Source organism: Eptatretus burgeri, chromosome 15, assembly GCF_056783735.1.
Source record: "Eptatretus burgeri isolate ZD-2024b chromosome 15, Ebu_testis_v1, whole genome shotgun sequence".
Classification (NCBI taxonomy): domain Eukaryota; kingdom Metazoa; phylum Chordata; class Myxini; order Myxiniformes; family Myxinidae; genus Eptatretus; species Eptatretus burgeri.
This window is the reverse complement of record NC_140975.1, coordinates 62672812-62685311: the sequence shown is the minus strand read 5'-3', so window position 1 is coordinate 62685311 and position 12500 is coordinate 62672812. Positions and strand designations below refer to the sequence as shown.

Sequence of the window (12500 nt, the reverse complement as noted above, 5' to 3'; positions counted from 1 at the left end):
CAAGAGAACAACGTGTTGCATTGCCTCAGTGAGAATTACACTGGTTGAGACTTCATAATATTATGGGATATTCAGTGGCAGTGCCACTTCATTGGAAGCATTTTGCTGTCTGCCCAAAGTTGCCGTGAGAGTCAAGCCAATGGGTAACTCAAAGTCTGATGGGTCATTACGAGTTCAGGTTAACAGTCAGGGTTGCCATCATAAATCTGATGAAGGGACCTCAGGTTTGACTTCTGAAATATCATGTTTACTTGTCCTGGTAATTCATGTGTACAAATGTATACATATACATATGTGTATATATATATATTACGTATATCAAAGGTGCAAAGACATCTCTCATAAGTTATCAGAGGAGACAACCAATAAGTTCTGACAATCATTTATCCCCATCTGCAGCTGGGATTTAAGATTAATAAACCCTCTGCCATTCTCAACAAAAGAAGCTGCATGAAACGATCAAGAAAAGGATACACAAGGTAAGCCCTTGGCTGATTCAAACTCTACCTGGGTTCCTCCACAACTGCAGACATTCACAAGTAGTACATGTATGAGAACTCCAATGCTACGTGCCCCGATCAGCGATCACACCGGTTTTATTGCTTATTCGCGAATCAGCGAGAGTGTAGACAGTATATACATATTACACATATACACACAGGTAGTGGACAAAAAAGAAATGGAAGCACCAATGTAAAGTCATTTCATAAGGCTTGGCATAGAGTCCACCAGAATCTGGGATTCTGCAGGAGGGTTGCGGCACCATTCTTCCCCGAAAAAGTCAATCAACTCACACTTGTTTGATGGAGGTGGAAAACGCTGTCTCAGGCATCGTTTCAGAATATCCCATAAATGCTGGATTGGGTTCAGATCCGGTGACTGAGAAAGCCATGATATCGGGATAACATCAGTGTTACGCTCATCAAACCATGAGGCGACAACACGTGCTCTGTGGATGGGGGCATTGTCATCCTAGAAGACACACATCCTGGCAGGAAAGAAATGCTGCAACATGGGGTGAAGATAATCACTCAGTACCATGAAGTTGTGATCGGCATCAACCTTGCCCTCTGAGGGAATGACCACACCCAAAACATGCCAGGAAAATTCACCCACATTATCACCAGAACCCTTCACTGTTGGAACCAAGCACTCAGGGTTGTTGAGTTCTTTCAGTTGGTGCCAAAAGTGCACTCTTCCGTTTGTTGAGAACATGGTGGAGGATGAGTAATCTGACCATATCACATTTCTCCACTGCTCGGTTGTCCATTGTCTACACTCTTTAAAGCACTGGACTCGCAAACGTGCATTGCCAAGCGTGATGAGCAGTTTGTGCACTGCACACGACTATCCTGCTCTGTGGAGTTCTCAGCAGAACGTTTTTGATGAAACTGGCAGCTTGCACACCAGGTTGAAATTTACGGTCAATTGATCTGGCAGTTACTCACCTGCTTTGCCTTGCACTTCCAATTGATGCACGGATATAAAGATCCTGGTTTATGTGCTTCCACCCACTGTTGCCCTTTGTTGATGATGTCTTTCGCTCAGAGTTCCATGCCGACATCACCTTCGACATCAGCAAGTTGAGCGGTTTTTGTCACCGAAGCTCCTGCCAAACGTGCCACAATAATCACTCCTCTTTGAGGAGACCTTGAGTCATTGAGATCTCCTCTTGCAGCCATGCGAGCCATAATTATAGGCAACCAGGCCTGTGCAGCATCTTTTACATGACTCAGAGCATGTGAGGACATTATATGGTTAATTAACACATGGGGCACACCTGTGTGGAAGCCGTTGCTTTCAATATAATTAGTGTCTCTCATTTACCCAGGTGTTTCCATTTTTTGTCCAGTGTGTGTGTGTGTGTGTGTGTGTGTGTGTGTGTGTGTGTGTGTGTGTGTGTGTGTGTGTGTGTGTGTGTGTTACGAGGTAGTTATAAAAGTGTAAGATCATGGATCGTGAGCTCGTATAATCAGTTCATTTTTAACTGTAATAAAGATTTCACATTTAGGTCATGTCGTCCTGTTATTGTATGCTGTAGGGATGCGGTGTTGTGAGCTGTAGAAAAGTCAGCATGGTTAAGGTATCAGGTGAGCTGTCTTCCCCATCTGAACCAGCAAGGGTCAGGCAAGGAAAGACAGGGATACCAAAGAGGATAAATAAGTTAGCACGTGGTGACATGGTAAATTTTGCTCCATTTTCTCACCCCCCCCAACCCCCAAATCCCTTCCTCTGACGACGGTGGCCCGAAGGACATAACGTCACCGCCGGTGCTGAAAATGTGTCATCTCCCACGTAGAAATAGCGTCCCTTAACTATCGTTATTCGCTGCAGACAATTGTTATTACCTCCGCTATTGAAGCTGGATGGAGGTTATGTTTTTACCCCTGTCTGTCTGTTTTTGTTTGTTTGTTTGTTTGTGAACAAAATATCTCAAAAAGTTGTTGGCGGATTTGCACGAAATTTTGTGGAGAGGTTGAGTACGTGACAGGATGGAATAATTATATTTTGTCGAAGATCCGAATCCGGATCCAGATGCGAAATTTTTAAAGTGATTCTTCACCATTGAAAGACAGGGCCAAAAACGACATTTAGTAGGATACCTCAAAAAGTTGTGGATGGATTCGGATGAAAGTTGGTGGACATATTGGGTGTGTGACAAGGACTAATCAATTGGGTCTGGGGAAAGATCTGGATCTACTAGAATATTTTAAGTGATAGGAGGGGGGGGGGGAATGATATTTAGCAAGATATCTCAAAACATTGTGGACGTATTATGACAAAACCTGGTGGATGAGTTGGGTAGGTGACAAGAACAAGCCAATTTGATTTTGGTTTAGGTCCCGAAGCAGATCCGGCCTATCAGTGGGATAGAAAACAAACTGTTCAGCCGAGCAGCGGTACGTACTCCACCGTGTACCATTCTAGTTATGACTTGTAATACTTTCAGGAGGCCGCATTATACAACACACATTTAAATAAAGAGAATTGGGATCCTCTCCCAACCTTGCACCCTGGAGACGATGAATGTTGGTTTTTGTAACCCCTTAAAACTAACCCGTGCACCCTGCATGTATAGAACAACCGGTTTTCTACACGTTCCGTCCAGAAGTTCAGGATTGCATAGAAGTCAAACAAACAATCATTTCTCAAATTATATATCGTATGATTGTTATAATTACAAGGTTGCGTGGCTCGGTTGCTTTCGATACACTTTTGGCAATTTCATTACTTTGCTTGGATAAAAGTTAAGGAACCAAGTAAAATTGAACTGGACAGATAGTCTTTTAAAAACATGTATGAAGTTCGATTTTTCATTTTTCACAATCAAAAGTAAGTTGGTACACACACCAAAGGCATATCTCAAAGTCCAAGTATGTGTGATTAAAACAATAAGAAGAAGAGCTTTCCAATAAGAAGAGCTATGAATGAACATCTGGGAAAAATACAAATCAAATGCTGCAGTAAATCCGGCAATATTGAGAAAAAAAAATGTTATTATACACAGATTTCAAAAAAGCCCGAGGGCTTTCCGCCATTTTTGGAGGGTCCTTCAGACCCAGGTTCGTCGTGGACGCGTCACGAGGACCTGAGGAGCATTTCATGCTCCCTTAATGAACTCGATCATCACAACAAGCTGGCATTGCTTCAAACGTCTAAGGTAATCGTCGTTTACACGTGGAGGAAGCACGAGTCAAAATAACAGAGATCAAGCCAGTTGTAGAAAAGATCAGAAATCCCACGCTTATTGTTAAACCTCCTGTATAAATTCAAGCAAATTGTTAATTTATATAAAATCGGTCATTCTACGATTCTCCGCTCGTTTGGGAAGGACATCGCGCGCACAGCAATTGTGTTTTCAAAGTCTGATTCTGTTAAAAAAACAAAAGTTTTTTTTTTAAAAATAGAGTAATCCGATGATATGGATCAGGCAATAAAAACAACATTAACTGTATCAACCTCAAAGCAAGGAGACAAACTGTCAGGGTATATATGATGCTAATCAAAATAAAGACCAATTACTGAACCGTAGTCCCAAAAAGAAAGCCAGACATAACAAGGCACACACACACATACGCACACACACATACAAACATACACACGGATATATTATGTACTGGTAAGTATTTATAAAATATACTTTATTTCAAGGTATAACCTGAACTTATAAACAATTTACTGATTTCCCAACTGCCCGGATCACGGTGAGTTTATCAACCTCACCGTGATTACCAAATGGTTTGCACTTGTTCGCTAGTTTGTGAGCTACGCTCTGGCTCGCCAGCCTGTATAGTAACTTTGCTTTCTTGGGAAACTTTCTCAAAAACGCATCATTGAGCTGCAAAAGTCCTTTATTGCAAATGTTGCAGTTTTTGCCTTCGCTCGTCGCCAAACAAATGCCTCGTAGGAGCTCTGCTCGTCTCAAGTCACAAAATTTTAATCAATGATATTCTTTTGCTTAAAAGTCAAGTACATGACTTTTTCCACCTTGTTCCTTGTTGGACACCAAAGTGAGCATTGATCCACTTTTCTTAAATTCCCTCTTCTCATCGACAATACGAGGTATTTATATGTGCAGACTCCATGGTTTTGCTTCCTAAAACTTTATAAAACCACGGTGCTAAAAGTGCGACCCAACGGACGCTCATCATGGGCAGAAGCACTGTGCTGCAATGACATCGCAGAAGTGAAAAATGGACCAACAATGCCCCCAAGTTGTTGTTGTTGTTTAATGTTCCTTCCATCCCACAATGCCCCAAGTCTTTTCTTTCCAAAAGAACATCAGAATAATTTATTAATGCTGGATAAGGACCAAGCCTGCACACATAGACTTCATGGGCCGCATTCGGCCCACGGTACCCACTTCTGGAACCCATATTCTAAAAGAAATCCTCCCCTTTCCACATGTTCCCCCCCCTTCCCCCGAACCCCCTCCTGTAAAGGTGGGGAGACTACTTTCTCACTTGCCTGTACACCTGGCAGAGCCAATTTAGATTGTACTTGTTGGGGGATTATTTATAAATCAAAAGAGGTGGTGTTAACACTGTGCAGGAATTTAATAACCACTCATCTGGAATATCATGTGCAGTTTTGGCCACCATATCTGAACAAGGGCATAGCTACCACAGAGAGGGTTCAGCGTAGACTGACTAGATTGATTCTGGGCCTAGCTGGACAGAGCTACGAGCAGAGGCTGAAGGACACAGGACTTTTAACATTAGAAAGGAGGTGAGTACGGGGAAATATGGTGGAGATGTTAAAGATGATGAAGAGTGTATACAAAATAAGTGCAAAAGAGGTTTAGGAGAAAGAGAAGGAGAAGGAGAAGGAGAAGGAGAAGGAGAAGGAGAAGGAGAAGGAGAAGGAGAAGGAGAAGGAGAAGGAGAAGGAGAAGGAGAAGGAGAAGGAGAAGGAGAAGGAGAAGGAGAAGGAGAAGGAGAAGGAGAAGGAGAAGGAGAAGGATAAGTAGAAGAAGTGTCGAGTTAAGATAGTGGGTAGTAAGGCAGGGGTCTTTCACTCAGAGAGTCGTTGATGCATAGAATGATCTCCTTGTTAAGGTTATGAGAGTCGAAACAGCAGATCGGTTTAAATTTGAATTAGTCAGGTATCTGGAAGCATTTAGAATAGAGGGATACATCAACATTGACAGGTAAAATAGGTACCTGAGGTTTGGATGGGTGATTGCATGTATATACCTGTGTCGTGAATGCGATGTCCATGAGAGGGTCTCGTCAAAAGGTGAATGTGCTGTCTGTGTTTTTTCATTCCTCACCTTACAACCATGTTCACCCCTCCCCCACAAAACCCCCAAAACTAAGCAAAATTAAATAAATAAATAAAATCAATTGACTGAATGAAATAAAAAATAATTAAAAGTTATTAATAATTTTTAAAAACATAGATTTGTGATTACAAATTATAAAAATCACCATATTGATGTCTGCTTGCCCCACTGTTCTCATCTTCACTCCTCCACCCCTCACACCCCCCTCCCCTCCCTGAGTAAATTTATGTCGATAAACTTGGATTTAATTAATATGGAGATGTAGCACAGCCTTGATGTGCCAAATGGCCTCTTACTACATCCAAGTCCATTGTGTATATAACGCAAGTGGTTTAACCACTGACCCCTGCTGGTGGGATGGCTATCGAGGTTAGGGAAATGAGGACACCAATTCTAAAAAGGAACAGGAGGTATGTTTGTGTAGCTTTCTTGGCTTATCTTTTTGAACCATCACTTCTGTCTGAAACTACATCCTGTAGTGATGCTAATTGGCAGTGAAAATTATCACACAATTCATACGAAAAGATACCAATTCTCTTTATGTGTACGAGTAATACCGGTTCGCGCCGGGAACAAAATACGGTATCAATACCCCCTCCTTCAGGCAGGGGTCAGTGGTTAAACCACGTGCACTGATGAAGATCGTAAGTCGTCTTCCCATTCTCACCAGCGGTGGGGTCACAACCACACAATGTATTTTAATTTTTAAAGCTGTTTTTGAGAGTCCCGGTAGAATCTCTCAAACGACGTCATAGAGAATGGTGCAATGAAGCACAAAGATACAAACACATAAGCTCAGCAAAAATCTTGTGATCTCAATCATCCTCAACTAGCGAGGGTTGAAATAATTGTTTGTGCTGTTTCGATACGATCATCAAAAGTAGTTTTTGATTAAATTATACAACTTTATTTGCCTCGCCCATTCCGGAAGGGATGGTACGTGTGTCTGTCTGTCTGTCTGTGTGTGTGTGCGTGTGTGTGTGCGTGTGTGTGCGTGTGTGTGCGTGTGTGTGCGTGTGCGTGTGCGTGTGCGTGTGTGTGCGTGCGTGTGTGTGCGTGTGTGTGCGTGTGTGTGCGTGTGTGTGCGTGTGTGTGCGTGTGTGTGTGCGTGTGTGTGCGTGTGCGCGTGCGCGTGCGCGTGCGCGTGCGCGTGTGCGTGTGCGTGTGCGTGTGCGTGTGCGTTTGTGTGTCAGTGAGTCTGTAAGTCCACACGCAAACCAAGTTTAATATTGTGCCCATCAGCTGCCTTTTAAGCACATCTCGACTAATGTAACTGCTCGATTAAGTTGTCCAATGTAACCGTAACATTTTTACATAAAATGTAATATCATAAGTTGGTTTTGTATGTTGAATGTGGATCACATCAAAGCTATTTGGGTCCATCCTGAGTGTGTTTGTGGCAGCACCCATGGTTTGAGGTATGCTGCAAGGCCTGCAGTTCAACTCGAGCACCCAACCAGCTTTATGCATGTTTCTAAGTTGTCCAATTTTACCGCAACATTTATACGTTAAATTTAACGACAAAAAGTAAATGATATATATATATATATATACATACATTGAATGTGCATCATGTGCAAGTTAGAGACGATTAATCCTTTTTATAATTTGCGTCGTTCCGTCAACCTGTGTCTGCCTGTCTTTGTGTCTGTGCATTTTAATTAATTAATTATCGTGATCAGACACGTTCACTTTTACGATATACGAACCATTATCAATGTATCGTTCCTGAAGGAACACAGAAAGCTATTGTAATGATGTTGTGTGAGTGAGTGAGTGAGTGAGTCCACACCAGTTCTCAGATCTACTGCAATCTACATATACTGACAAGGCTCTGCATTGCTAAATGTAGTCTCTTTTTTCTTCTCGTGTATTTTGGCAAAAATTTCTACTTCAATCACATTATCTATATATTACTAAAACTCTCATCTTGTATGTATGGATGTATGTTCCCGAAATACAGCTAAAACGGTCCACGATAGGGCCAAAATTTTAGGGCCACGTTACTCACCATTCGCCTGCGACGTGCAGTATCAAGTTTCGTTCAAATCGGGCAACAACAAAAATTATTAAAAAATCAATTCCCGATTCAGTCAAGTACTCTTCGGGAGAATTTGATCAATGCAAACAACCTCAGCGGTTTAGTTCGCTGGAGCTATCTTTTTTTTTTTATCTTGAAATGATTATTTTTTTTTCCATCAACCGCTGTCACAACGGGAACCCAACGGGTTCACGGGTCGTCTAGTTATTTATATAAAGCGTAAGAATCCTTCGTGCAAATGTAGGGTGTGACCGCAGTCAATTAATCGGGTGACAATTGTGCGTAAACATCAAACAACACAACTCGGTAGTGCTGACAAAAATGTTTAACTGAAAATATACAAATTATATTAATTGTCTCTTGATAATAACATATCCAATCAAATTTGTCATGAAATGCAATTTCAGAATATCACAAGTTTCTCACACATGAAACAATGCAAAATCTGTTGTCCTGTCCTCGTGTAATAGAAACACAAACCTAAATTTTGTTCGCAAATCAGATGCGCATTTTCTTTTTGCCCTATACGTTTCTCCGTCACAATGGCCAGTTATTACAATTTAGAAGACGATTAAATATTAATACCGAAACTAAAATTGTGCTTTGGGTATAAAAAGGAAATGTGCAAAACTGTTATAAAAATTTAGAGCTTCCTCCTCCAAACAAATTAGCTGAAAAGCTCAAAGGGCAGAAGGTGTGAACGCGAGAGCTACAGAAAATGGCGATGAGACAGAAACACGACCGCACAGTGTTCGGTTGATCATCATTTATTGGGGGTGGTGTCAAGATGGGCGCAATCGGACCGCGTTTTCAAAAGTACGCAAAAAACCAATTCCACCGGCGTCTCAAAATATCGCCGCCTTTCCTCCCTATGTTTTCATCTGGCCTCATTAATTTTTCAGCAGAACCAGCGAGTTAATGTCCCCATCTTGCGCACAGCCACGCGCTGGAGACCCTGCTGACACAGACATGCTTGCCGGGTCCTCACTTACAGCCGCAGATTGTTCTGCCGTTTCACCCGACGCCATACATAATAAAAGAGCCCTTGCTCAAACAGACGTGGTGCAACCGCCGAGCCGTGCCGGAGCCAAATTGTAAGCATCGGATACTGCGCATGACGTCATCTTTGCTTCTTATTCCTGTAATGTGAAAACACCTTAGCTTAGATGAAAGGCAGGAGAGGACAGCATAATAGAAAGCGAAAAAAAGAACGAATGATACAGTATGAAGAAAGGAAAAAAGGAAAGTTGAAGTATTAGATATATATGCATGAAGTCCAGTGATGTTGCTGACAAGCAGAGAATTTGGTTGATCTTAACTACTAATGTCTTCAGCAATAATGTTTAGAATAACGAACAATTTTTCAGATAATTTAGCTCGTTTGCTGCTGGCGGAGTCCATTTAAGTAACGTTGATTAAGGAATTCCAGCACTTGTGTTCTAGTTGTAAGGATGGCTTCGTAGAGCAGCAGAGTTGAGTGATCCTGGAATGAGATCTACAATTTTTCCATAATAGGTAATATTGCGAGAGGAAACAACTCATTTTCTGGCACCTATCATGATGTGTGAGCAGCTCGATTGGGTCTGAAATTAATATCTGTTGGCCTGTTTGGTGTTCTCATCTGAATACTTAGCTCATGATGCAAGGATCCCTTTGTTCGCAGTGCCAAGATGCGTGGGCTAACCCTGAACTAAAGAGACTGGTTTTGTGCAGCCAAAGGTTTGAGTGATATTGGAATGAGCCGTGGTTTGTCTATTACATCGTTTGATTTGTCAGCTGTCCCCTAATGTCATTATTTCAGTAAAAGCACGCCGATGTGTCCCAACGCCTTTATCCTACATGCACGAGCTCCACCATGAGTCTCACGTGACGCATGAATAAAATAAATAAAGAAAAGTGAAAAGAAGTTTTGAGGAATGGGTAAAAGCAATCTTTGGGGACAGTAAAAGGCACCGGAAGTGGGTGTTCAAACAAGTATCAGGAAGAGTCATGAAAAGCTGGAAAAATTGTAATGAAAGCACATCAAGAAACAAGACACCAGGGACTTACATCAAGAGCCAGCTGTAAAAGAACTGGATCATCAGGAGCATGCGCCACCCCATCTTTATATCTAAACAAAGACACACAAGTGATGGTCAAAATGTAATGACATCATCAGGATTAAATGCAATGCATACCGAGGATGGTGAGCAGTATGCTGCAAACTTCACTACCTGGGGTAATGCAAGTCAAATTTCACCTGCAAGTACAACTTCTGTCTCTGTAGCAATGGTGATATTTTGGAAGCTCCATTGAGACGGTCGTCACATGGAGCATTGTTTGTGAAACGAAAGATATATTACAATTACAGATTAGTATGTTAGGTCGGTTAGGAAGTTATGGAGATTTTTTTGAAATAGGCTCTCAGAAAGGTAAAATGCACATTGAATATTTTTTTTAATTAACCTTAAAATAAGTACATTATAATCATACACCTAGTGTTGGCTGAGCAGCTAGGACGGCAGGCTTAGGATCCTAGGGTCCTGAGTTTGAGCCCCGTTGGCTGCTGATTTAACACCAGGCGGGTTGACTCAGCACGTCATCCTTCCGAGGTCGGCGAAATGAGTATCAGCGCATTGCGAAAAGGGGCATTGCATCAGCGGCACAGTCGTGCCCCCAGAAAATGATGCAGACAAGCAGGCACAGAGTGTATACGGATAAATAAAAAGTTCCCTTACAAGGAACTTCAACACAGGAGGGCATTAAGCTCATCAACTAGCCGGCACTATGGTTGCTTGTCCATGCTCTATCCTTTTTAAATGTTGAGCATCAGACAAGGAAGCAGCACAAGTCTTTGATCTGACTCAGCCGGGGTTCGAACCTCTGACCTCTCAGACTTAGAGCGGACGCTCAACCATTATACCGCCGAGTCTGGTTGTGCATAATGCATTACCGAGCTGGATTACAGAGCTTTTTTGATAACGGAAAAGTTAATCCGTAGGCCCACAGATTGTAATGAAGAACAATGTCAGGCATTCATAAAACAGTATTATTTACAAGAGCAAGCTCATGAGAGAGCTACAGGTTCAGTTCCATTTCAGTCTCCTCAATGTGCAATTGCAAGGCTTTAATCCCATCCAAGAATAAAAACAACCTTTTATCATGCTTCATAAACCAATCATTCACAATACGCTTCATTGTCACTGGAAAACCGCTTTCCATGGAAAAGTGTTCCTCAATTTATAAACCGAGTGAAAGTCGCAAGAAGCAAGCTCTGGTGGGTAAGAGGGGTGATTGTCCAATCCAAATACAGTAGTGGCAATGATGGCCATGCCGTGGCAATTGGGAACCGGAGGTAATGTCTTTGTGCAACAGCTTGCCATCTCAACTTTCCATCCCTCTGACATTTACGAAGTTGAAGCTTGCAAAAGATCAACATGAACAATAAAAACAGAAGTTAAAACAAAATGATAGCAAAACATGGCCATCAAGCAGAGGTGTCATGCAGGGAGGGCTCCACCTGCAGGGACTACACATTAGCTGCTGGTAAATTTTTGGACAATAGAGCTTGTGGGCTGATATGAAAATAATTTTTTATAGGTCTCAGAAATCTTTTAAATACTGCAGTTAAATGGTCTTCCATAATAAGATGACTGCTCTCTTCTACAATGAAGTTTGAACAGCACTCCTTAACCTCGACTGAAGCTGTGATTGCATGATGGAACTAGAAGGGCACGCGGAAGAGCGCATACCTCCGCCACGTAATGCCTGATCCACGATAACATACCGGGCCCAATCAATACATGTTTGAAATATCATGCTATGCAAGCCTATATCGTTTTTGGCCCGATCTCTCAATGGTGAAGAATCACTTTTTCTTTTTCTTTTTTTGTATACCTTGTCGAGGCTCGTGTGAGAGCGAACACACAACGCACATCAAGGGGGCATGAGACAAGAGGGGAGGGAGTGGGAAGGACAAAACAGTGGGGACCAGAGACATTAGGAGATCTGTGGATGGGAGAGGGATGGGACTGGGAACATGGGGAATAGAAGATGGACATTACAGGGACTTTCAGGAAGGAAAGCAGGGAATTTGAAGGAAGTGGGCTTGGGTGGATTATCGGGGGTAGAAAAGATCGAGGATTTGGATGGGGGATGATAAGAGGTGGTGGTGAACAGCTGTTTTGAAAGCCTGGAGGGAAGAATGGGAAAGAATAGAGTGAGGGAGTTTATTCCAAAGGCGGGAAAAAAGAGGAATGAAAGAGTGAAGGTGAGCAGTGATTCGTAATTTTGGTAATTTTACCAGAAGGGGGTTGTTGGCTGACCTTGATCGCCCTGAGGAAATGTGGTGGGGACAAATCGCAGAGAGAACGGGGGAGGGGGGGGCAAGGCTGGAGAGGACACGGTAGAAGACAGAAAGACCACCAACCAACCTGCAGTGATTGAGTGAGAGGCCCAAAGACTCAGCCTCATTGCGGGAGATGCCGATGATCAGAAATGCCTTGGTTTCGACAGCGTGAAGCCGAGAAAGGTGGGAAGCAGGAGCACCAGCCCAGAGGGGAGAGCAGTACTCCATCAGGCTACAGACAAAAGCTTTATAAGTGGTCAGGAGCTCAGGTGGGCTGAGGAAGGACTTTGCACGACGGAGGATTCCCAGTCGGCGACCGGCTTTGGAGGGGAGGTTTGAAATGTGGC

The 12500-nt window shown here is 42.6% G+C and overlaps 1 protein-coding gene across 8 annotated transcripts in view; it reads right to left on the bottom strand.

Moving 5' to 3' along the window:
• The window catches only part of CDIN1 (CDAN1 interacting nuclease 1), a 193853-nt gene that overhangs the window by 150524 nt on the left and 30829 nt on the right, over positions 1–12500 (bottom strand). For 6 of the 8 annotated variants that reach the window (XM_085856330.1, XM_085856327.1, XM_085856326.1 and 3 more), the window contains one exon: positions 9876–9936. The exons of the other annotated variants lie outside the window; for them this stretch is intronic. In XM_085856330.1, coding sequence (XP_085712456.1) covers positions 9876–9936 — 61 coding nt within the window. The remainder of the gene's footprint in view (positions 1–9875; positions 9937–12500) is intronic. 8 annotated transcript variants of the gene reach the window in all.